This window comes from Papaver somniferum, chromosome 4, assembly GCF_003573695.1.
Source record: "Papaver somniferum cultivar HN1 chromosome 4, ASM357369v1, whole genome shotgun sequence".
Taxonomy (NCBI): Eukaryota; Viridiplantae; Streptophyta; class Magnoliopsida; order Ranunculales; family Papaveraceae; genus Papaver; species Papaver somniferum.
The window spans coordinates 21,206,698-21,230,048 of record NC_039361.1 but is presented as its reverse complement, the minus strand read 5'-3'; the positions used below and the strand labels follow the sequence as shown (position 1 = coordinate 21,230,048).

Below are 23,351 nucleotides of genomic sequence, written 5' to 3'. Positions count from 1 at the left end.
CCCATGGATAGTTTGCTGAAGCAAGCTGAGTAAATAAAAAAACATAGTTTCTGCAAATAGATTCATCTTCTTCTTTAGTATACGGAGCGCGCCGAACTAACAAGGGACGAGACATGTTCAAGAAGTTGAAAATTTTGTTGAAGTTGAAGAATTTTTTTAAGCTCAGAAGTAAAGAAGACTAGATGTGTAAATGTGAATTTGGAGTTGAAATGAGGAGTATTTATAGAACTCAAAAATTATAGTTGTTAGATCACAAGAGTTTTCAGCCGTCCAGATCCAGCCGTTGGCGCTTCTATGAAAAACGCGGCGTTGGAAGGATAAGTTCTGGTGAACGCGCGCAGCGCGCCCGGCCTATCATTAATCGCCCGCTACATCAATGAACAAACCAAACAAATTTGTTGGTTTGAACATCTATTTTTCATGTTTGTTGAGTCCATAGTGGGAGCAAAATGAACAAACTATGAAGTTTGTTCGTTCCATAGAAACTGCTCTTAAGTTGCCCATGCAGTGTGAAACTATACACAGACATGATATGGTAAAGTAATTTCGACGGTGGATCATCTGAAATTCCCCAGTTTTCCCAGATTTCTCAAATACCATAGAACTGTTATCTAGAACTCCCTAGCAGTAGGGAATCACTGCAAAGCAATGGATGTTTCCTTCAAATTGACAACCATGGAAATATAAGAAAAGTTTCAAAAGAGATGATTTCGTTGGTAGTTTGCTGGAACAAAAAAAATTGTCTGGACCAAGTGACGAAATGTTTATGATCAACAATCAACTGATAGTATCCTTTTCTTTTTTGCTTTGTAACTTGTAGTAGTTTCTCAGTAGAGTTCAGATTAAAATGGTACAAGAGTGAAGTTCAGCAGTCAAAACTGCGATGATTTGAATCTGTGTCAGAGTATTTCAATATTATACGAACAAAAATATCAAAAAAATATATACCTAGTCTAACTAGAAACCCTTTTCATGAACAAGAGGGTTGTATACAGGAAACCACATGTTACGAGCTACATATTCCACCGTTTCATCCTGTACCACAGTGAGATTAAACCAAATAAGCAAACGCAGAAAGTTTATATGAAAAGGAAAATCTTCAAATTGGTTTGTCGCAAGTAAATCTGAATTCTAAACCTAATCATACCTTTGACATGTGCATGAGCTCTTTGGCTGCAACCTCACAATACCCTTCAGCAAGTTCTTCAGCAACAGCCTCTTGTACTACAGCTGCCGCTACTTCAGTTGTAATATGTCGAATACTACATGATAGCCAAATTTGTAAAAGTCAGTTACAGACCAAAAAACTTGAAGCGCAGTTTCAGTTTGTTCTTAGTCACTAAATTACTAAACTCGCAATATCTCATTTTCACTGATAAAAGATTGTGCCCACCAACCCAAGCCACTTGAAAATATTATACATACATGTAGTAACAAATGCAATATAAATAACTTTAGACCAGGTTACCTTGAAATCGAAGGATATAAGATGCCGTTCTTGATCTGCTCATCCGTCATATATGATGCAAGGCTGTTAAGCATTATCATTTCGTTAGGGTCGAATAATCGAAAAAGTAGAAACCTTGAAATTAACTAATCTTCAACATCAAATTTCTACACGATAATACATTAGCTTAAGGTAAGTGCTTCTAAGTAACTGCTATTACCATTCAGCAGCAGCTTGGAGCATTCCATCAGTAATAAAATGAGAACCTGAGAGTAGAGTCCCCAAACCGATCCTGCAGCAAACACAGCACCAGATATGAGACTACAAGTAAGTGTTTCTTAATTTTTGAAAGCAAAATAAATGCAAGGATCTCATTACATACCCAGGAAACAGATACATGTTATTTGCTTGATTAACATGGCCTACTTTCCCATTTCCTGCAAGTAACGAATGCTTTGTTAAAATCAAATGAGATATTACAGCTAATGAACCTTTTGGCAGGTTTAACGATTTGATGACCCTACTTTGCTAAACTTACAGTTCAGCTTGCAACCACCACAAGAAAGAGGTCTTAATAGTACTACAGTATTATAATAGTAGATATTGAAAAAAGAAAAAAAAAAAAAAAACTCATGCCAAATAAGAATACAAGACAAACAAACACTACTAACCAAGATTGACATTTTCAAAGGGGCTCCCACTAGCAAAAACTATGTTCTCTCCTGCATACTTGAACGCGTCAGCTGCTGTGCACTCAGCTGTTGTACATGAAATGCGAAAAGGTTAGAATGATTAAATAGGTTGCCGATTAAAAGTCAGTATCGGAGAAGATAACGAACCATTCATTGTAGGATTTGACATAGCAAATATTGCAGGACGAGAAGAATCTGAATCTCGCATAGCTTCTAGGACCTGATATATGCCACATAAATGATGCCAAATAATATTATGAATGAAGATCCTTAAAAAGAAAATGCAATAAGAAGTCAATTATAACATCTATTCACAAATAGACGAGGTACAGAGTCTATGTAAACTTCAGAAATCAGCAGGTCAGAGTGTTGCGGAAAGAAATTCACTTGTCATCATTTCGATCAGACAGTGAAAAGAACAGATATAGAGGTTTAAACCAATTGAAAATTTGCAAGAAAGTGCATCCTTTTCGAATTGAACAAATAAAATAGGTATCGAGTCTAACCTCCTTAGTGAAGATACCTCCTACTCCTGATAGACCAAGAAGGACATGGGGCTTCACCTTTTTAACCTGATGAAAATTAAGGTGTTTTATGATGTGATCTTTTTTAGCAACTATCAGAAATTTAGAGTAAACAAAATCAACGAAGCCATTTTTGTAATCTACAAAGACCCTAATAATTTGAGTAAGGATGTAACTCTTGCATAACGTACCACTTCAAGAAGACTAGCCCCTTCACCGAGTCCCTCGATCTCCCCTACACCAAAGCCTCGTGCAAAAGGTGCAGCTGTTGAATCAAGATTCTTTCTATCTTTAGTAACAAGACCCTGTGAAAATCAATCATCATCAATCACGGTCCATGGACAAAAACAAAAGGATAGCCACACTTGGATAATGAAATCATACAGCATTTGAATTGTTAATGTAGGATTTCTGAAACAGTAATGAATGTAAATGGAGAAGTATTAAAATCCATAGCGTTACATTTTCTTGTAGGAAAAATGGCAAGTAATCAAAAAGGATTTGTCTAGAGATCATTTCATGAAAATCTCCGTAAACAAACAAATAATGGGAGCGACATTATCCGGAGCAAGTATCTAGGATAGCGATTCAGAAAATGCCACAGAATATGATGGATACAGAAATAGATCTCAAAGCAGTCTAAGCTGGAGTAGGATAAGAATTAAACCGCACATCTTTGTCGAGTAGCCAGAATGGATTGTGCGCTGCCGTCTCATTGTCCCCTGTCATCCTAGCAACAGCTTGCTTAGCCGTGCTTAGAACACCTATCCCTGCACTGGATATTGGATGAAAGCATTAGAAGATTTGGACTAAGGTCCAGATGCACATGTAAATAATCCATATTGCAGAGATCATTTTGGTTAAGTTTTCTACTACCTTCCAGCCCCAACCACAACTATCTTTTGTTTTACGAAGTCACTCAAAGGTCGATTTTGTGCCCTTACAGCCCCCAGTAATCCAGCAAGTGCAACACCAGCAGTTCCCTATTTGACATGAAATGTAGGCAGAAAGATGTTTAGATTAGTGAAGACCCTAAAACAGATGTCAAGTTTAACTAGCACAGCACTCGAGAAACACCAACCTGTATGTCATCATTGAACATGCAAAACTTGTTACGATATCGGTGTAGCGTTTCAAAAGCCCACTTCATTTGAAAATCTTCAAACTGATGAAATCGTCGAAAATTCTTGTTAGTAAACAATATCTTTCCCAGTTGTATTTGTATAAAGTCAGATGTTAAGGATTAAACCTGCACAATAGCCCTAGGCCAACGTGTGTAAACAGCTTCAATGAATTCATCAACTATGGCTCTGTATTCATCTCCTTCTAGCCTTTGTTGTCGTACTCCTAAATCTGCAAAGCTATTATGATGTGAAAAAAGACCCTTATAATTTTCACATAACGAAATTTAAGAAAAAATTAAATGAGGTTTATTCTGGAAAACAGAACATAGCATGACTGTCATCATATAGGAAGATTTGCTTTTCCATTAGAATGTTCCCCATTTATGAAAGCTAAAGATTTCGACCACTTGATGAAAAGTTGCACAAATAACATTTTTTATACAGCAATACATGTCAATTTAATAAAAGGCTCACGCAGTTCTGATCCTAGTAACTCAACAGGGCGAAATCTGGTAAGATACTTGATTTGTTATAATTTTAAGAAGGCTGAAAATTAATTTTTTTCATTGTTAAGAACGCCGAAACATGTTCAGATAAACATAACTTGTAACTAATAAGATGGCACGGAGAAGAAGTAAAGTTCAAGTTTCAACTTACATAAAGGATTATCAAGAAGCTTTTTGTTGTTGGTTCCAACATCAAGCATAATGGGAAGTATCTGCCAGAGATGAAGTGGTGGTATATCAATTTATTAGGAAAAAAAATCATGTGTGTTGTTCATGGATCTCAATGTATTATCGACATATAGAGTGAGAGAGGATGAAAGGACATACTCTCTGTGGGTTGATTCCAGCAGCAGCAACATACATATCGAGTTTCCCAATTGGTATTCCTATCCCTTGTACTCCGAGGTCACCGAGGCCAAGGATACGACTTCCATCTGTCACCACTATCATGTCTACCTACAGTAAAGAAGATCCTATGATATGTCAAATGTCTCAAATGTACTCATATGGTTTCCCTTTGAGTAAAATATACTACTGATTTTAAAGCCATTTTCATAGCACTTACGACACTTGGCTAGATTTACATCATACCTTATTAGATGGCCAATTATAAATCATGGACATCATCTCTCCTTTGTCCTTAGCACTAAAATACATCCCACGAGGACGTCTGAACAGACCCGCATAGTTCTGACATACCAATCCTACAGTAGGAGTGTAAATAATTGGAGCGAAGGCTTCGATGTTGTCAATAAGAACCTATACAAAAAACAGCTACAACATTAAATTAGAATCCTATTTAATAAACAGTTTAAGTAACATTGGTAACCAAGATTACTTTGTAGTATAATGTCTCATTCCTGTCGTGCAATCTGTTCAGGAGCCTCCATTTCGCTAAAGCTACAACTTTTTCTGGTTCGTTCTTGGTGTTCTTCTCCAGTGAACGAAATGACTCCACTGCAATTTGAGCAAAAGTCTTAGATCAAATTTACTACTCTAATAAACAAGTATGACATACAATACAAATCTTACGTCTAAGTTACAGTGGTCACAGAAAGGCTCAGCTGAACTTACTGAAACGCTCATATTGCTCGTCAAATGATATAATCCGAGGTGGAAGGAGTCCTCGAAGCCCGAGTCGATCTCTTTCTGTTAACGGGAAACCAGTATCCTACTCAACAAAATCAAAGATAGAAAGTCTCACATAATCTGAATACACAAATTACAAACAACACTTCCGCTCCAAAAAATGAATCCGCAGTGCGCAACTCTACATATATTTCTTCATCAATAACAGCTATAAAATTTCTAAAAACCTCTATTCATCCAAGAAGACACCATTGTTTACAGTTACCACCTAATTTATCAAATGATTAAACAACAATTGAGAAAAAGTAAACACAAAGACATCAGTCAAAATGTGAGGTCAACTTCATCATTCTTCATTTTTAAAAGTCTTAACTAATCAAAATTCTAACATTAAGCAAATCAACAAACACATATTTCTCTCCACTCTAATCCAAAATTCAGCAAAAATAAAATAAAAATAAAAATCTGAACACAAGTATCTTGAATCACTGTTACAGATACTTATATTACTGAAATCAGCTAAACACGCACACTCCAAATTATCAGAATCCAACACCAAAAATACCATTTCAATCAGATCTTTACAATGAGATTAAAAACGGAAACTCAAAATCTGACCTTATTGAACCAAGGATCGTGAAGAATATCAGCACCACGTTTATGAACAATACAAGGACCTGGAATCGCTAATGAGAATCTACGAACCTGTTGTAAGGTTCGTAGATTCATCATTGCTGCTCTACTAACTTTCCACATCCTCCTCAAACCTCTGATTTTCACTTCAAAACCAATAGAGAAATTTCTGGATTCTTATTCAGATTTTTTCTTTATATTTGTTAAATCTGAACATAAAAATGTAAAGAGAATCCAATTTCTATTGATAGAGATTTTTGTTGTTTTTAAGTCTTGAGTGTTTGGGGAAAGTAGTAATTTAAACAGTCCGAGTTTCCAATAGTGAAGGACTACTGCTATTATTAGGGAGAGGTCTAGGTGCCCGTAAAACTTTACGGGCAGGGCACAGAACTGGAAACGGAGAGTTGAAATTGGTAGTTGAAACTGCCCGGATTTTAGTTCGGGTAGAAGGGTGTTTTTGACATTGACTTTTTTATTTAACTCTACACGTGGAAATATTTTAGTTAAAAAACGGATTAATAATTGGTTGAAACTCGTTTTCTTTTGGGTCGGAGAGGAATGAAAAACGTCAATGTTCTGGGTTCTGATTCGGTGTGTAAGAAGTATTTTAATAAGTTACTGATAGAAAAATGTATAAATCTTGACGGTTGAAATAATAAGGGTGAGTTGATGTACCACGTGTCTTAATGATGGGAACACAGATTCTGGAGATAGATAGTATTGATAGTAACAAATCAAATTGGAAATACAGATATTTGGGAGCATCCTGGTAACAGCTGAGGCTGCTCTAGAATGGTATTGGTGGTGTGGTGGTACAAAATTAGGAATCCAAGGTAGTAATAATTACGAGGAGAAAATAATATTTACTTCTGCTCCGAGGTAAAAATAAAATAAAATACTCTACCCAAAAAATGTATGAAAAAAGTACCACCACTTGTGAGAGACCAATGTGAAATGCATACTGATTTCGTTTCTGGAAAAAAAATTACTTTCATTTTTTCAATTTAGCGTGGTAACTGTAACCAGAAATAGAGTAATTAACTCTTCTCCAGGAATGGATAGAGTAATTTTTTACAGTACTATAAATACCGGGTAAAAATAATTTACCCCATGTAGTGTGATTTCTAGTCTTAACCCATGTTTGGTGTAACTTAGTACGCCAAAATGCACCTAGTAGTATGCCAAACTAGAACAAGTTATGCTAAAAAAAGCAAACGCCAAGCAAATATAAAGACAAACTTTCTTCATCCCGTCTTTTAGCATCATTTTCAACAAAGTGTCATTATATGGCAGACATGAAATCAATGTATCTTGTCTAGAGTTTACTACTTATGGGGTCAAGAGTGACTGCCAACAGATTTTTAAAGATGACAGTGTATTACCACAATTTAGGTATTGATTCTGTACCTAAGTTTACCCAATTTGCAAAAACTTTTACTGATGAAAAAACTTCAGGGAGAAGAATTACTGTATTTGTTATGGATGGTTGTTAATGACTGACAGCAATAAAATCTCTAAAAAAAAGAGGAATGGCAAATGTCTCTGATCATTCATTTAATGCTGGAATAACTTGAGATATTTAAGATGGAACTAGAGAATATATCACTTCCCTTGACAGAAAAGAATGTGAGTAAAGCGTTGGATGCTGCTGAAGAACAAACCAGGTTACCTTGTTACAAGGGTGTCTAAATATTCTGTCAGGTTTCAACTTGACATAGCACTGATACCACTAGTATGGAAGTTCCAAGTTGATATCAAAATACCTTATCAAGAGAAATATAATACAGACATAGTCACCAATGAAACAGAATGGCTGACTTACTCTAGCAAAGAAAGTTGCCAGAAATAGACCAGAGTTTGAGGACTTGGTCAACACATGGGAACATTACTCTGGTACATTCATTCAAGTCAGAGAGAGGTAATACTTGTTCTTCTTAATAAAATCTCTGGTCTTTTGAAAAAGAAAAAAGAAATAAGACATAGTCAATCCTTATGTTATCAAACTAAAAAATAAAATCTCTTGAATGACACCGACAGGTGTTGCTACAAACCCTCTTCACCAATTGCCACTGCCTCACTTATGCTAACATAATACAAGACTGCGTCATAAATAGTTGGTTTATACAGTTGAAAATATCTAGATGAACATTTTAAAGTATAAAAAGCATATTCCATAATACTCTTGTATGGACTACAGAGAACAAAAAGTTGGTATAAGAGTTAACTTACGAAGATTTGATAATTCAAAATTAAAGAAGTCGTAAATGTTTCATACAATCGATTGAGACAAGTAAACTGATTCAGCTTTGCACAGCTATTATTCAGCATATCCATGGAAAGATACTTTTTTCTAGTAACCAATACAAAACACACAGGTTGATATGGCAAACAAAAAGGGACATGAGTTCCAACAATTTCAGACTTACTATCAACACAACATTATATCAGTAGTCCTTCTTTGAGTTCTCTCCGAAATTCTTGCACCACATTTGTGAAGGAATTGGCCTAACAGGCATATGAGGCCGTTGCTGTCAAGAAAAAGCAAAAGATCTGGTTAGCTTTCAAATGACAATATGTTGAGAATGATCTTGTTGAGAGGGAGAAAAAGAGTTTCACTAGATAACCACCAAATTAGTTCTAGAAATGAAACTAACCATAAGACACACTGACACCATCAATGTTAAAATGTTTTGGCGAATGAAATTAAACATGAGGCACATGCACAACTCATTAACGCCTACTATTTCGGCTTAAACAATTTGGTGAATGGCGCATAAAAAATATAAAAACAATCAGTAGTTACTATCAATATTGAGTTGCCTTGAGGCAAGTATCAACATAAGATTATGCCAGCCAAATAATATCTCTAGGATATATCGACCAATATACCTGCGGGGAATATGACGGCAAAATTCCAATAAAAAAATTCAGGCAACATACTGGGAATACTCTAGCGAAGCAGAACGAGAATATTTATAGCAAAATGCATCTCAATGATCAGAGACCAAGTTGATTTCGTGCACAAGTGGCTACACATTTGACTAATAAATGCTGATTTATATCCACCTATTTTAAAAGAGCAGTCTCAAAAAAACATTCATTTCCGAGGAAAAAAAACACAGTATTTTCGTTTACCAAAACATGAAAGCATGTGCATCCTTCTGGCCTAGCAATTTTCAAATAAACCTAAAGTTTGATATGCAAATTCAACTCTGGCTCGAATTGAACTACGCGGGGAGAGAAAGAAAGGAGAAACAACCACACAAGAAATACTCGATTTTACGAATATACCAACTTTCTTTACTCACTGGTTTTGATGGCAAACACCTGAACCAAAGATGCTAAGGAATTAAAACAAGATAGCATAGACCATGAGCTGTTCACAGGTTGGCATTGTTTCCCTTAGAATGGTTAACTCAAACCTTAGCAACCATACTACAGCACTCAATATCAGATTTCCTCAAAGGAGGGCCCTTATAAGAGATAAAGCTCCTGAGAGTCCCACGGACTATGTTGTACCCAAGGGTGCACTTCCCAATCTTCCTCACAAGAGCAAGTCTGTTGTTAATGCTGACAAAAGAATTACGATAAGCTACTTGTCGAGTTTCTTAGAGATTTTTAATGCTCTTAACTTTTAAGGAACTCTTAAGAGAACAGATTAAACAACAAACCAGAGAGGTAAGCTAAAGAAAGATGAACAGGGTCTTTAATTACAAAGTGATATCAAGTTGTTGTCAAATGGTTGCCTACATCCAGTGTTATTCGCTTTGTTTAGTTGTATTGGCTAATAGTTGTTCTAATTTTGAAATAGAAAACGTCTTTGTATTGATTCTACAGCTACCAGCATCCATTTAGTTTGGACACTAAAGTACCAACACCAGTGTGCATATTTACATAGAGGTTCCATTAGCATGCTTACAATGACATTCTTCACTCACATGGTGAAGCCCAAGGGTGGATTTCGAGTGATGATAATGTACATATAAAGAATATCACAACAACATGCAGTACATTCTAAAACTTCTAAACCTACCATCCATCAACCACAACAATTGAGTGGCACAATCAATGTTAATGATTTAAAAACATAGATGACAGTTACAACTTTCAATATAAACTGCTTTCTGATGCCATTTCATTCACGGTCTAGATAACTGTAAACGAGCGTCCGAGTCTTCACCATATGTTCCCAACAAAGAATGTCAATTTAAAAATGTGGGAGTAAGTATTCATTTCCAAGGAGCAAAAGCAGAGTATTTTCGTTTTACCAAAACATGAAAGCATATACGTGTACTCCCCACAGTTTGATATGCAAATTCTACTATGGGTCAACTGAAACTAAGTGGGAGAGAGAAGAGAAACAACCAAACAAGAAAAACTCGACTTTATGATTGAAGATACCAACTTTCTTCACTAGCTGTTTGATGACAAACACCATCCAAAGATGCTAAGGATTGAAACCAGATAGCATCGACCACAAGCTGTTCCCAGGTTGGCATTGTTTCCGTTAGAACGGAGAACTCCAACCTTGGCAAGCATAACACGGTACTAAATCTCACATTTCCTCGAAGGAGGGCTATTATTTGAGAGAGAGCTTTGATGTAGAGCTCCTGGGAGTCCTAAGGACTATGTTGTAAGCAAGGGTGCACTTCCCACTCTTCCTCACAAGAGCAAGTCTGTTGCTAATGCTGATAAAAAGATTACTATAAGCTACTTAGTCGGGTTTCTTTGAGATTTTTGATGCCCTTAACTTTTGAGGAAAATTTCCACCATGGAACTCTTTTGAGGACAGATTAAACAACAAAGCAGAAAGGAAGCTAAGGAAAGCCGTACAAGGTCTTTACATGCAAGATTATATAAAATTGTTGCCGCATGGTTGCCTACATCCAGTGTTATTCACTTTGTTTACTTGTATCGCCTAATGGTTGTACTAATTTTATAATAGAAAACTACTTTGTATTGATTATACAGACTACAGATACCAGCATATATTTAGTTTGGATACCAAAGTACCAAACCGATGTTCATATTTATATAGAGGTTGGATCCGCTAACATGCTTATTCTCACATGCTTAAAATGACATTCTTCACCCCACATGGTGATCCAAGGGTGGATTTGAAGTGATGATAATGTAATGTCATTAAGAATATCACAACAAAGCCCAGTCCATTCTAAAACTTCTAACCCTATCATCCATCAGTTACAGTAATTGAGTGGCACAATCGATGTCAATGATTTAAGAACATAGATGATAGAGTTACAACTATTAAAATGAACTGCACGGTCTAGATAACCTTAAATGAGTGTCTGAGTCTTTACCCATATGCTAAAGAATGTTAATTTAAGCATGTGAGAAATAGGCATGTCAGCGGAACTTACCGGATATACATCGGGAAAAAAAGCAAAGAAAAAAGGGAACTGCCTATTATCTTACTGATAAAGTGGCTGATTCTTTCCACACGTTGGTTCAGTTTGAAGTCCTATTTCAACTAAAACAGCTAATTTATAAACCCTGAGTCAAAAAATACAATACAACATCTAATCTCATACCTAGACCAGCATTCCAGAGAGAGTTGTGCTCCCATCATTTCAACCACCACAGCTACGATTTACAACTGAGCTCCTAATCTTATCTTAATCTCATAATAGTTGCTATAAAAACAAAATGAAGTAATCTCTATCCATTAAGTTCATCCAAAAATTCACCAATTCGGAGATTCAAAAAGTCTTATTTCCCCAGTTTCTATAACTTTACTCAATAAAACTCCTCTCCTACTTCTAATCTAACATACCAATACTATCTCCTACCTATTCAAGAATATACGAAGAAACAATGTCGCAGATGATTTGCCTAGGGAACTCTGCCAGATAATCGACAACACAAATCATAACCAATCAAAACCCCAAAATAACAACCCAAAATTCAGATCTTTCAGTATAAACACAAAATATATAGAGAGAGATAAAAACCTCGAGTTCAGCAGACTTCATAGCGATTGGGATACAAACAAGGAAGATACCAAACATGGCAACAGCAGTGTTTCGTTTCCAATGTACTGGTCTACAATATGGACCTCCAGGCATAGACCATACTTTTGTTCTAAAATCAACATGGCTAGCAGCTTCTCCGTGATGAGCACCACCTCCACCCATTATTATTACTTCAGATGCAAAAACAAAAACAAAATCAGATCGAAATATTTTTAAACCCTAATTCAAATTGACTAATGAAAAATGCATAGAAATGAATCTCCAAATTGAAAATTAGGGTTTCAAATAGTGAGAAACAAATCTAAGTAATGAAATCACGAATCCCTGAGAGACTCTTACCAGAATGCTGGAAATGACTTCTGCCCTTTCTTTCACTCGAGAGAGACAATCAGTTCGATGAATTCAAGCAGAGAAAATGGTTTTCTTTACTTTAAAGTTCACTGGCTATATAATGGAGCTATCGAGGTCCGGTCCAGTACAATGGTTCACAAAAAATGGATTTTTTCGCCTCTAGAAATCAAAAATTATGTATCCAAACAAACTTGTGACATTTTTTATTTTTGGAAGTTATTTTTCGACTTTTTTTAAAATGGAAAAACAGGAAACTAGTACGGGTATCTTATTCAGCCGACTTCTAGAACTAAAAAAACATCTTCAAAATGAAGCAAAAAAATCTTGAAATCTTACTTTTCTCAGAAGCACCTTCTTGCTTTAGTGTTTGTTTAATAAAACAATCTGAATATGACAGTACCGAGTACAGCACAATCTTGTCGATATCAGCTTATGCCTGCATACCTTGTATAACCTTACTGAAACAATGACAGTTAAAATATTATTTCAGGAAGGAACACTTGGAAAATAATCAGTTCAAAACAAACTAACTATATGATCGTTAGTAAAAGCGATCACTTAGCTACAACTGTAACAATAATTATAATGCAGAAAGTAAAGTAATGGTACAACACACAAGATTTTGTTAACGAGAAAAACTACGTGGCGGAAAAATCTCGAACCTGGTCCAGTTTTGAAATATTCTCATAATTAAAGTTGTTGTATATTTTGACTACCGCAACTTCGTAGAGTCGAGACCAAGTAAACATTCCTTCGCTACTCATTTCCTTCAGTATCTTTGAGCCTACAACCAATCCGATCTATGCACGTGAATCCTAAGACAGAGTCCATTATCTTGAGTTGCTTCACTGCTGTAAAGACCTGCGCGCTTAACTCCTTTGGATCATAACCCGAAACAGCGAAGGATTAAATTTGTTTCAGTAACCAACTCTCTTATCGATCTCCCAAATCAATCTTTAGATTAGATCAAATATAAAGTATAATAAAGGATCTTCCATTTAATAAATATATAATCCTTTGGTGAATGATCAAACCAAAAACAATGATTACCGAAATAACCAATCTTAGTGTACAAGCTCTATCCAAGCAATTTAATGCAACTAAACAAATTTTTCGATCTTTATCCAACTCTTATTTTTATCAAGATAAACGGCTTGTTGGATCCCATAAGTATCACAAATATCAGGAGCCAAAAAGAAAAGTCTCAAAGTCTTCAATCAAATTTCAAAGTAACTGCTGCAAACAACTTTATAATGCAGAAAGTAAAGTAATGGTACCACACACAAGATTTTGTTAACGAGAAAAACTACACGGCAGAAAATAAAGGAGTCTGTCAACATTGATTTATCAACAGATCTATCTGCAGATCCTGAACCACTAGATCTTTAATAGGCAAATTCTCAAACAAACTTGAGTGCTTTATATCATAAGAGAAGGATCATAGAATAAACAAGTTTGATCCATCAAGGATAACTCGTTAGTTGTTAATCAATTATTGATCGTAAAATAAAATAACAATATGTTTTAGTTCCCATCAACGGTACTAGTAAAATCTTCTTGATCCCAAACAGGACTTCAAATGAAGGAAACGCAAGATGTTTCACCTAATTAGATTACGAGTGATTTACTGATGCGACCTCAATTTAGTGTACACTTAACGTTTTTGTCCCGTTTTTTTCAGAAATTGCAAACATGTCCCTCACGAATTTTTCTATATTGTTTTCTTCCAAACGACTAATAGTCAAAAAAAAAAAAAAAAAAAAGGTGCCACGTTTCCATAAAGGAGTTCGACTCTAAAACTTAACCATTTGAATTAAAAAAAAAAAGTCAACTACCCTGATTAACTTGTAACAACCGACAAACACATGTCAAAATCTTATCGAATAAGAAAATAGACGTCATATATTAAATACTTTTTTTTATCTTTGTTTTCTTTTCTCTTATTTTCTTACTTCGTTTTCCCTCTAGGTGATTCTTTTAACAAAAAATGTGTATATTTTTTAATTTTAATCCTATAATGGAAAAATCAAGGGTGAAAACTAATACATATGTGAAAAAAATAATTAAAAAGAAGTTTTCAGAGGTGAAAAGATAAGATTTGTCTTTGCAACGTTTCACACATTTGTAAGCTTTATTGCATGAACCATGGTGAACTGTCACTGTGTCATGAACGAATTTGTACTTATCATATCGTTATGTTGATCATCTTGGCAAATGAATCCTAGTTCTGGAAACACGAAATAAACAATTAGTTATCATCATAGATTTGTTGTCTCATAATATGTTGGTTGGGTTAAGTTATCAGTGCTAAAGACAATTGCATATGTGTCTCGATGAACCTGTAATAAATCCTTAACAAGATCAATTGTTGTGAATCCAGCACTACAGCTCATCCCTCCCAAACTAAATCTCTTAATATTACTTCTCAGTTAATATTTGTTAATGATTACGACAGAAAGCAATGGGACATGATTAAACAAACTGCAATTCACCACAAGAATACCAATGTCCCAAGGTTTAACACTATTATTTGAGAAGAGACTATCCAGAGCTCCAAACATAACTTGCTCTGTCTCTTTCCTTGCCATCACTATAGATCGATTTAGTGGTATGCAAAGAAAGCCTTTAGGTATACGGGTATCTTCACTTAGTCCAGATCGCTCGAGAACCTTGCATTCGAATTCAACAGGAGAGACAATGTGGTTACTATAATGTTGACCATATTCCGTGAGTAACTCAAATGGAACAAGTATTTCAGTGAAAAGAAGTAATCTTTTGGAAAGATCCACTGCAATAACTCCTACACTCCAACTCATGCTTTCCAAATCAAAGTTTTTAACATCACTTATCATTTTATCTTGGTGAATGATCACGTACATAAGAGAGCGACTAAAACTAAATAACCTAGAATTCGTGAAAGGAATACTAATCCTCGTTAATTAAGGTTAGTATTTGAGAAGATGTCATTATCCAAAGCATTAAACATAACTTGCTATGACTATTTACTATCAAACACTAAGGTTTGATAATCGTATAGGTGTCATGTGTATTCTTTTAGAAAGACAAGTCTCTTCGCCTAATCTAGATTGGTCGAGAATCTTATGTTGAAATTTAACAAAATAGTTATTCATATTATCACAATGTGTGAAACATTCAAAAAAATATTAAGATGGGACTTGAAGATGAATAACTGGGCAATAACATACGAAATCAACTAGGAACACATATCAAGGACATCTCCCCATTCTATTGAACTAAAAGCAATGACACCTGCCAAAGTTACAATTGCACCTAAATTGTACGTGATGACTTGATGATGCCGTATGTTTTTTATCTGAATAGCTTCATCCAGGGTAAGATAAAAAATTTAGTAAACTAACATGGATAAAATGAGTCAAGTAATAGTATGCTAACTAAACTTTTAGATTCGTATTCTTCATGAAATATGATTTATTTCATGAATATTATACACAAAAATGACTTTATTTCTACTATGTGTGCAGGGAGAAAATGTTATCTCTACTTCGTAGTTAATGGTAGTCAAAGATAGATAGATATTATGTTATTACTTATTGTAATGTCACGGTGGTCCAGTCTCATATGTCTATCTTAAACAACTGTCCAAACTTGAAATATTATACATCGAACACACGTGTAACACCATATTGTACCAAACTTGTAATTCAAAAATTTTACTTGTGAAATTATCTTATCAATTGCAAACTTCACAACGAGTTGTGATAGTCATTGCCTATGTTAGATATTTATAACTCTTAATCATGTATCCCATTCGGTGTTCACAAAAGAGTGAGAATGTGATTGATAACCATACAACTCCTAAGACATCACATATGCTTAGGAACCTGTTCTTGTTTCATCAAAAGTGATAACTCTAATTCAAAGAATTTGTTGTCAAATTCAAATTTAAGAGATCTAAATCCACAACCTTTGTTGTTTGTAAACATTTGGTGTTATAGTATTACTTTTGCATCCTTGCTTGACTTTTGAGACTGAATCTTCATGATATTTACATCGGTTACTTGTATGTTGGATTTTTTTCCTAACTAAATATCTGAATTGTTCATTTAATAAGGAATCAAGGAAGAAAAACATACGACTGCTAGAAAGGAAGTAAAATCTATCTTTAGTCCATTCATATAAAAAGATATTCATCTGGTTCATATTGAAAAAATAATGCCTTTGACAAATAATGTTCTTATGTCAAATTTGGATTATCATCATCCATAAATCATGATTTGCAATAATCTTTAACCGAATGATAATATATCATTTTCAATAAAAAAATCGTAATTTTTTGTATCATGGTTTAAATTCAGGCGTGTTGATAGATCGATGTGAAGAAACTATAAGGTTAAACAATATTATATTTTATATCTTCTATTTAAATTGTGAGTATGATCTTTATACCCGACTTTCATGGTTTCAAAAACTAAGTGGCGTGTTTAAAGTTCTTAAGTAGAAAAGTTATATGATACAAACAAGATAATCATTTAACAAATTACAATTCTAAGGAAATAATCAATCACTAGAATTGTATTTGATGAATTTATTGCAACAGTTTCAAGGTTTTTTTTTTTTTTTTTTTTTGCACAACAACTTTTTCAAATTCTCTTAAAAAGATTTGCTTAATTATTGCAAGGAATACTAGTTAATGTAGTCTAGCTTATCGAGAAGTCAAGAACCAAAATACATGATATGAAATGATGTCATAACATTATGCACTTGTTTTTGTCTTTGAGAAAAACAAACTCGGATAACTAACTAGCTATAAAGCACACAGTTTTTTAGTTTAAGCATGCACATATAATCTTAGATGATTGAAGAACAAGAATAACCAAAACATTTACCACTTAAAACCAAAAAACAAGATTGGATCCTAGAGTTGTGATTGTTGGAAGTTGTTCTGGAGGCTTGTTAATCCCCATCTGTGATGCTGACTTAACTAGAGGCTTTTCCACAACTACCCTAAAGTTACAAAATCTGTATTTGTTAGTATCGCAAAGAGAAATCATAAGTGGCTTAGGAATCGGTAGCAAAGCAGCATGTAAAAAATGAATAAAAGAAAGAAAGGCTAATTATGACCCACTTGGATACATTTGGTTTACAAAATTTCTGCATGGGACAGCTAGAAGAGAGGGGGAAAGGGTGGGCCTTTCTTTCAACTCTTTTAATATTTCTTCCTTGAAGTAACATAATATTGATTTGTTAGTATCACAAAGGGAAATCATAAGGGGTCTAAAAATCAATGACAAAGTGGCAAACAAAAAATGATTGAAATCCGACACATGGTAAAATAAGGCATAGTTATGTATGATACTTGACCAAAAAAAAAGAACAGAAATTGACAAAAGAAAACAAAGCCAATTGTGCAGTATTCTCTGGAGGTTATATCTACAAATCGAAACCCATTCAAACTCGTAACTATTCAAAACTTGAAACTAAAAAGGACATTTGAAACTCTCAATTTAGTCACGGTTATTAAATAGGTGAATAGATCAAGTTAGAATCTCGCTATAGGTACCGTAATTGGGTCAATTTCTACAAATCCCACTACAAAATTGCAAAATGAGGATATTTTCCTGATGACAAAAAGAAATAAAAATAAAAACTCATGATAACACATAAAACATAGAACAATATAAGTATAACTTCATATTCAATTTTATATTGGACTTTGGTTGCTGCTAAGTTAGAATATTAAGAGTGATTTACTGATAAACAAAATCGAACTACCTTAATTTCACAACACTATGTTATTTGAAGGAAACTTAAAAGAAACATGATTTGCTAAGAGAAAATATCAATAACGAGTATTATTACAAAATACTTACATTAATTTTTCATCAGGGCAATACTTTGCATACTTGACTTCAAGTTTTCTATTATAATAAAGCGGCCTCTTGTTTAGCAGATCTTCACAAGCCTTCATCGCATGAAAAATCTTGGTGAATCGCATATGAGCAAATGGTTGGGGATATTTATCTGGTACATAAACTTCCTTAAAACTTTCATATCCATCTTTTGTAAAAACTGAAAAGGAGAGGGTACCAAGTACACCACCAACATTTTCGTTTGAACCTATTAGACAAAACCTAATACAATTTTAAGTAGACCAACTTAATTAATGATCCTTGAATAATATGTATAGACGGCTTATCTTTATTGTACAATCACTAGTTTTAGATTAAAGATCCATGAACTCGATTGTGTACAAGAGCTTTTGTAAGATCTCCAAAATAAATATCGAACAGTGCACGAACCGAATTCCAACAAGAACAAGTCTTGTAATCTATATTTCAAGATACGAATTCTCAAGAAAAAGTCTTGTAGGTTCTATACAGTTTTAGTTAAAAACAGTCTAGGTTTTTTATCGGATCATTTGCTTTTACTTTAATTATATCAAACACAAATATAATGCAAAATTCTAAAGTAAAGCAAGACACGGAGAAATTTAGTTAACGAGGAAATCACAATAGCATAAAAGCCCCGGAATCTCGTCCAGATTTGAACACCGAGCCGTATTAAGCCACTAAAAATACTAGCCTATTATCAGACTTCGGACTAGAACATAGTTAGGACCGAATCTACCCTCCAAGCACTTCAGTTACATCGGCGTCCTTACGTCTCTTGAACCTCGCAAGGTTCTGCGCACTTGATTCCCTTAGATGACGTCCTTTACAGCCTAAGAGTTGCTTCAACCTAAGTGAAGACTTTTTGATATTCTTCTTTCACAAAACACAGGTTTGATTTCCCTTTAGATATGAATCAAGGTTTTGGAAATGTTGTTTTTGTTTTTAAAAATTACTAGGTAAAAGTAATATGAAAACAAACGTGTTGAATTAGGGTTTATACTTTTCAAAACTTATAGAGATACCTAATTATTCTACAACAAGAACAACTAGAATAAATCTATAGATATCTTACTAAAACTTCTTAAGGAATTAATGAGACACCTTATATGAACCTTTTTTTTATATAATCCAGATTTCGACCAACTAGTGTCGGTATACGATCTTAAGTTGAAATTTATCAAATCTAGGGGTTATGATAAACAATTCTTGAGTGGCCTTATATAAGAAGAGAAAGACCTTAGAATAGACAAGAATTATTGAATTAACCTTGATTATAAGTTGCCTAACTATCAAAGAAGATTATTACCAACTCATGCTTCGTGATCCCCATAACAAATCACGAAAAATAGAAGTAGTGGAAAACAACACTAGTCCAAAACGCGGAATTTAGGACAGGCTGAAACTGTCGAAAATAGAGTTATAAGACTATTATGGTCCGTCCTAAAGTTTGTCATATTTTCGGTGTACTATTTTTTATCGGACGGTTCGTTCTTGTCCAAAATCAACAACGCATTCTTTCAGTCCAAATATAACGACTAATAACGATTGTTGAAATTCTATTATAAGAGAGTCAGTCGAATCTGTTTCAGCCTTTCAGGTGAGTCAGCCGAATCTGATTGAGTTCTTATTTTTCTCCCTACTTTTTCTTCTTTTTTGTTAATGTGTTTAGATTAAGAATACCCAGACAAGCCAACATATGAATTCTGTAAGCAAATGCAACCCATTCTATAAAAATTAACTTTGATTGCAATTAACAATTTTACAACCCAATCGTCTAAGAACTCAACAACAAAAGCTACATCATTACAACAAATTAGAAACAAATAAATAAGAAAAACAGTACGATCTTAACTTTATGGTGTATAAGTCATACATTGTTGTGGCCGTTCAATCTATCCCAGGGAAAAATGCCTCAAAGTATTCCATCTCCAACACAACTCCACGTTGTTTTTGATAATTTCACCGTAATATTCTGTAATTTCCATCATTTGGTGGTGCACTAAAATTAACACACCCAGGTGCAACTGTTTTCCTTTTCTTCTTTAGATTCCTCAAGGCGCATTCAATCACTAGTTCCTGCCCACAATTAAATAAAACACTTAACTTCACATGCCTTGGTCGACCGACATACTAGTAAAATCCATGATAATTCGGATTCACATTAAACAGAAACGAGTTATTAATATCTGTAAACTGATATCTAAATAACAAATCTTAAAGACTGGTGCCTACAAGGAATACGTTTGAGCAGCAACTAGAGAACCCACATCTAGTATGTAGTTTTAGGTGTGTTTTCTATCGATGAACATAGTAAACGATCCTTACCACCCATCTATATTGACAAGACCAGGATTCTTCCTGTACCACCTTAGAAGGCATTGTGCAGCTTTCATTCTAACAAGTGGTCTATCATTACTGGAAATCTGATATAGGTAATGGAACTCTGATTACTTGTGAGTATATTGAATCTTAACTCAGTTCAGAAAAACAACTCAGTCATATATCTTACAAGTAACTTTTGGACATTAGGTGCCAAAGATTCACCAGACTCTCTTTCATCTATATTCCCAACCTGCAAAGCCAAATTGAAACATCCAGCCTGTGTGGTTTGGTAAGAAAGAGAACGCAGAGAGTAATCCAGTGTACAAATATGAAGCAATATCAGAGCATGAAAGAGAAAATATAAACTGAGTTAACGGTTGTACACTAAACTTGAGCATGATTAGTATACAAGCATATAAATTAACAAAAATCAAAAAGATACCCAGGTGGCGAACCTACTTTCATTCATAAATTAACCCTAAGCTTAAATGTTGCAACAGCTCATACCATTGTCAACCCCAAGCACTGGATTGTTAAACTGCAGCCAATAACTGCGTTCAGAATTATTAACCAATCTCAGAGAGTCGTGGTCCTCGTTTAGTAGACATGCTGTTACTATGTACCCAACCTGCAGCAAGTAAAACATCTTACTCCAAGCCATCTTCTGAAACTTCAAACCCATGTTTTCAAAACTGTCCAGATAGATAAATAAGAAGAATCTCTAATTGGGGATTTGATATACAGTAAGAAAAAAAAAATCAATCAAACAATATCGATGTATTTTATTAAAATCAGAAGAATTTTTACTTACTCTCTGGGTTTCTTCGCATCAACATTTTTGGATCGAGATGTGACAAAAAAAATCGTAAGAATCGAGGAGAGAACTTTTGAGATAGAAGATATATGTTTCTTTGATAAACACGCAGAGGAAAATACGGGAGCCTAGTGTTTCAGTTTTGAGAAGCTTCTGGTTACTGATTGTACTGGGAGGAATAAATCTGATAACTCGCCTGAAGCATCCATGGAGCCAATCAAAACCTCCTTCTTGGGGATTCTTCCAATGTGAATCTTGATGTCTGTTAAAGAGAGCCTCTTGAAGCTCATTTGGCTTCCCACCATATCAGCAGCATCAACAAGTCCCTGTTCCATTCACAAAAATAGTAATAACCAAAATAAAAAGCAGATAACACAGTGCAAACTAGAAAGTACTAGGTATCCAGTGTTCTTAGATCCATGGGGGGAAAACTAGTTAAGCCAACAGGAAACTAGCAGACTGGAATATCTGAATCTTATCAGATAGCATAACCCAATATCATTTGTATACCCTAACAGCTATTCTGCAAGTTAGAGGGCGTACCATTTTAAAGAGAACTAGCTAAATACCGAAGGTATGTTGTCGAAGCATTACATAAAGGAAGGAGTGGTATATGTAAAATATTATGCAATATCACGCAGGACCAAGAAATGTACAATATTATGTGCAGGACCAAGAAATGGAATTAAGTGAAACAAATCTCTAAAATGAACATGCAAAGATTCACGTCTGGAGCTACCTGAGAAGATGCAAGCAAGTGGCTCTCTGCTCTTCACTTGGCGCTCCATTCACCCTAAAATATGACCCTCTTATTTAGAGCAAGGAACAAACAGTAAGAGCATAGACTAATCCTCATTGATCAATTTCAGAATATTTGACCACACGGCGTAAGTTCATTGCTAAATTGACTAAAATCTCATATCCGAGTATAGATGATTGTACTACTATTTTCCTGGCAATAATCAGTTGTGGAGTCATTACTAGTAACAATTTATCCAGGGCAAATTTCCTTGATATCAAGCATCTTAACACTACCTTCCAAAACTGGATTCATGAGTTCATTAAATTAACAAGATGCATTAAACCCAACACAAACCCTTCCTTAGGAAAGCATAAAACACCTTAAGCGATATCCAAGAAGAAGAAAAATTGTACAGCTCAGAAATCCTCTGAATGTTACATGCATTACAAATTCATTCAGAGATGAAAACAGCAATTCGATCTGAAAAAAAAACTTACCCTGTTTTGGTCGGGAGAAACTCTCCCAATCTCGATATGACTCTTGAAAGACTAAGAAATCAGAAATGATAACACCACAAATACTGTTAAACCCTAGTTTTGAAAATTGAACCAGGAAATCAGAGAAATCAAACACCATCAATGTGATTTTAAGTGTATCTGCTGATATCCGATTTGGGTGGAATTTGAAGGGAGTGGGGCTAAACAGAACCGAAAATCTGGACAGTTTCATACTGTATAAACTATTTTGACGAATCGTAATTGTAAAATATATATCCACGAGTGGAATCCGTCATTTTTCTCCCTCTCCAAGTGTCCTAAAAACTAAGTTTTGGACTAGTGCAACCTTATGAAGCACACAAAATTTTCCCTTAGGGATGAATTGTTTAGCTTACATGAACTTTATTTATAGTAAATGGATGAATTGTTTAGTTTACATGAACTTTATTTATAGTAAATTGCTGCTTGAATTCTAAACCAGTGCATGAGCTACTTCCTTGCACAAAGACGTACTCTCGACCAACACTAGACTTTAATCTAACATTTGTCAAATGTTAGGACTTGGTACCTGGACTGGACGTTGACTATTAATCTAACGTTGAGGTTAAATATAAACTTCTGTTTAGTAATTATTATAAAATTTATATAAAATGTAATTATTAAAACATTTACTATCACACCCTTCAATTTTCTTAGTATTTACAACACAATTCCCTGCAAAAATTTACACCATGACCAAAAACT

At 34.6% G+C, this 23,351-nt stretch overlaps 1 protein-coding gene and 2 long non-coding RNA genes across 3 annotated transcripts; all 3 read right to left on the bottom strand.

Moving 5' to 3' along the window:
* Nucleotides 1–739: 739 nt before the first annotated feature.
* On the bottom strand, nucleotides 740–6,309 carry LOC113274902 (NAD-dependent malic enzyme 59 kDa isoform, mitochondrial-like). The gene is made up of 19 exons (XM_026524321.1): nucleotides 6,001–6,309; nucleotides 5,368–5,464; nucleotides 5,132–5,250; nucleotides 4,885–5,052; nucleotides 4,621–4,749; nucleotides 4,445–4,505; nucleotides 3,913–4,016; nucleotides 3,745–3,828; nucleotides 3,540–3,646; nucleotides 3,336–3,438; nucleotides 2,855–2,968; nucleotides 2,646–2,711; nucleotides 2,287–2,359; nucleotides 2,119–2,205; nucleotides 1,830–1,884; nucleotides 1,668–1,739; nucleotides 1,469–1,531; nucleotides 1,148–1,262; nucleotides 740–1,035 (listed from the first exon to the last, which is right to left on the bottom strand). The coding sequence occupies exons 1-19, from the start codon at nucleotides 6,136–6,138 to the stop codon at nucleotides 958–960; spliced, it is 1,833 nt and encodes a 610-aa protein (XP_026380106.1). The 5' UTR covers nucleotides 6,139–6,309; the 3' UTR covers nucleotides 740–957.
* A 1,914-nt stretch (nucleotides 6,310–8,223) lies between these two features.
* On the bottom strand, nucleotides 8,224–12,611 carry LOC113274901. Its single transcript, XR_003323311.1, has 3 exons — nucleotides 12,348–12,611; nucleotides 11,988–12,178; nucleotides 8,224–8,543 (listed from the first exon to the last, which is right to left on the bottom strand). It is a non-coding gene; the product is annotated as an uncharacterized LOC113274901 (long non-coding RNA).
* Nucleotides 12,612–20,218: 7,607 nt separating this feature from the next.
* On the bottom strand, nucleotides 20,219–20,949 carry LOC113273599. Its single transcript, XR_003322506.1, has 3 exons — nucleotides 20,742–20,949; nucleotides 20,558–20,655; nucleotides 20,219–20,308 (listed from the first exon to the last, which is right to left on the bottom strand). It is a non-coding gene; the product is annotated as an uncharacterized LOC113273599 (long non-coding RNA).
* Between the last annotated feature and the right edge of the window lie 2,402 nt (nucleotides 20,950–23,351).

Coding starts and splice junctions, on each gene's coding strand:
- LOC113274902 (XM_026524321.1), bottom strand. CDS start 6,138: ATGTGGAAAGTTAGTAGAGCAGCAATGATGAATCTACGAACCTTACAA. Junction 4,750..4,884: donor ATAATTGGCCATCTAATAAG/GTATGATGTAAA, acceptor TCTTTACTGTAG/GTAGACATGATAGTGGTGAC. Junction 4,506..4,620: donor CTGGAATCAACCCACAGAGA/GTATGTCCTTTC, acceptor CATCTCTGGCAG/ATACTTCCCATTATGCTTGA.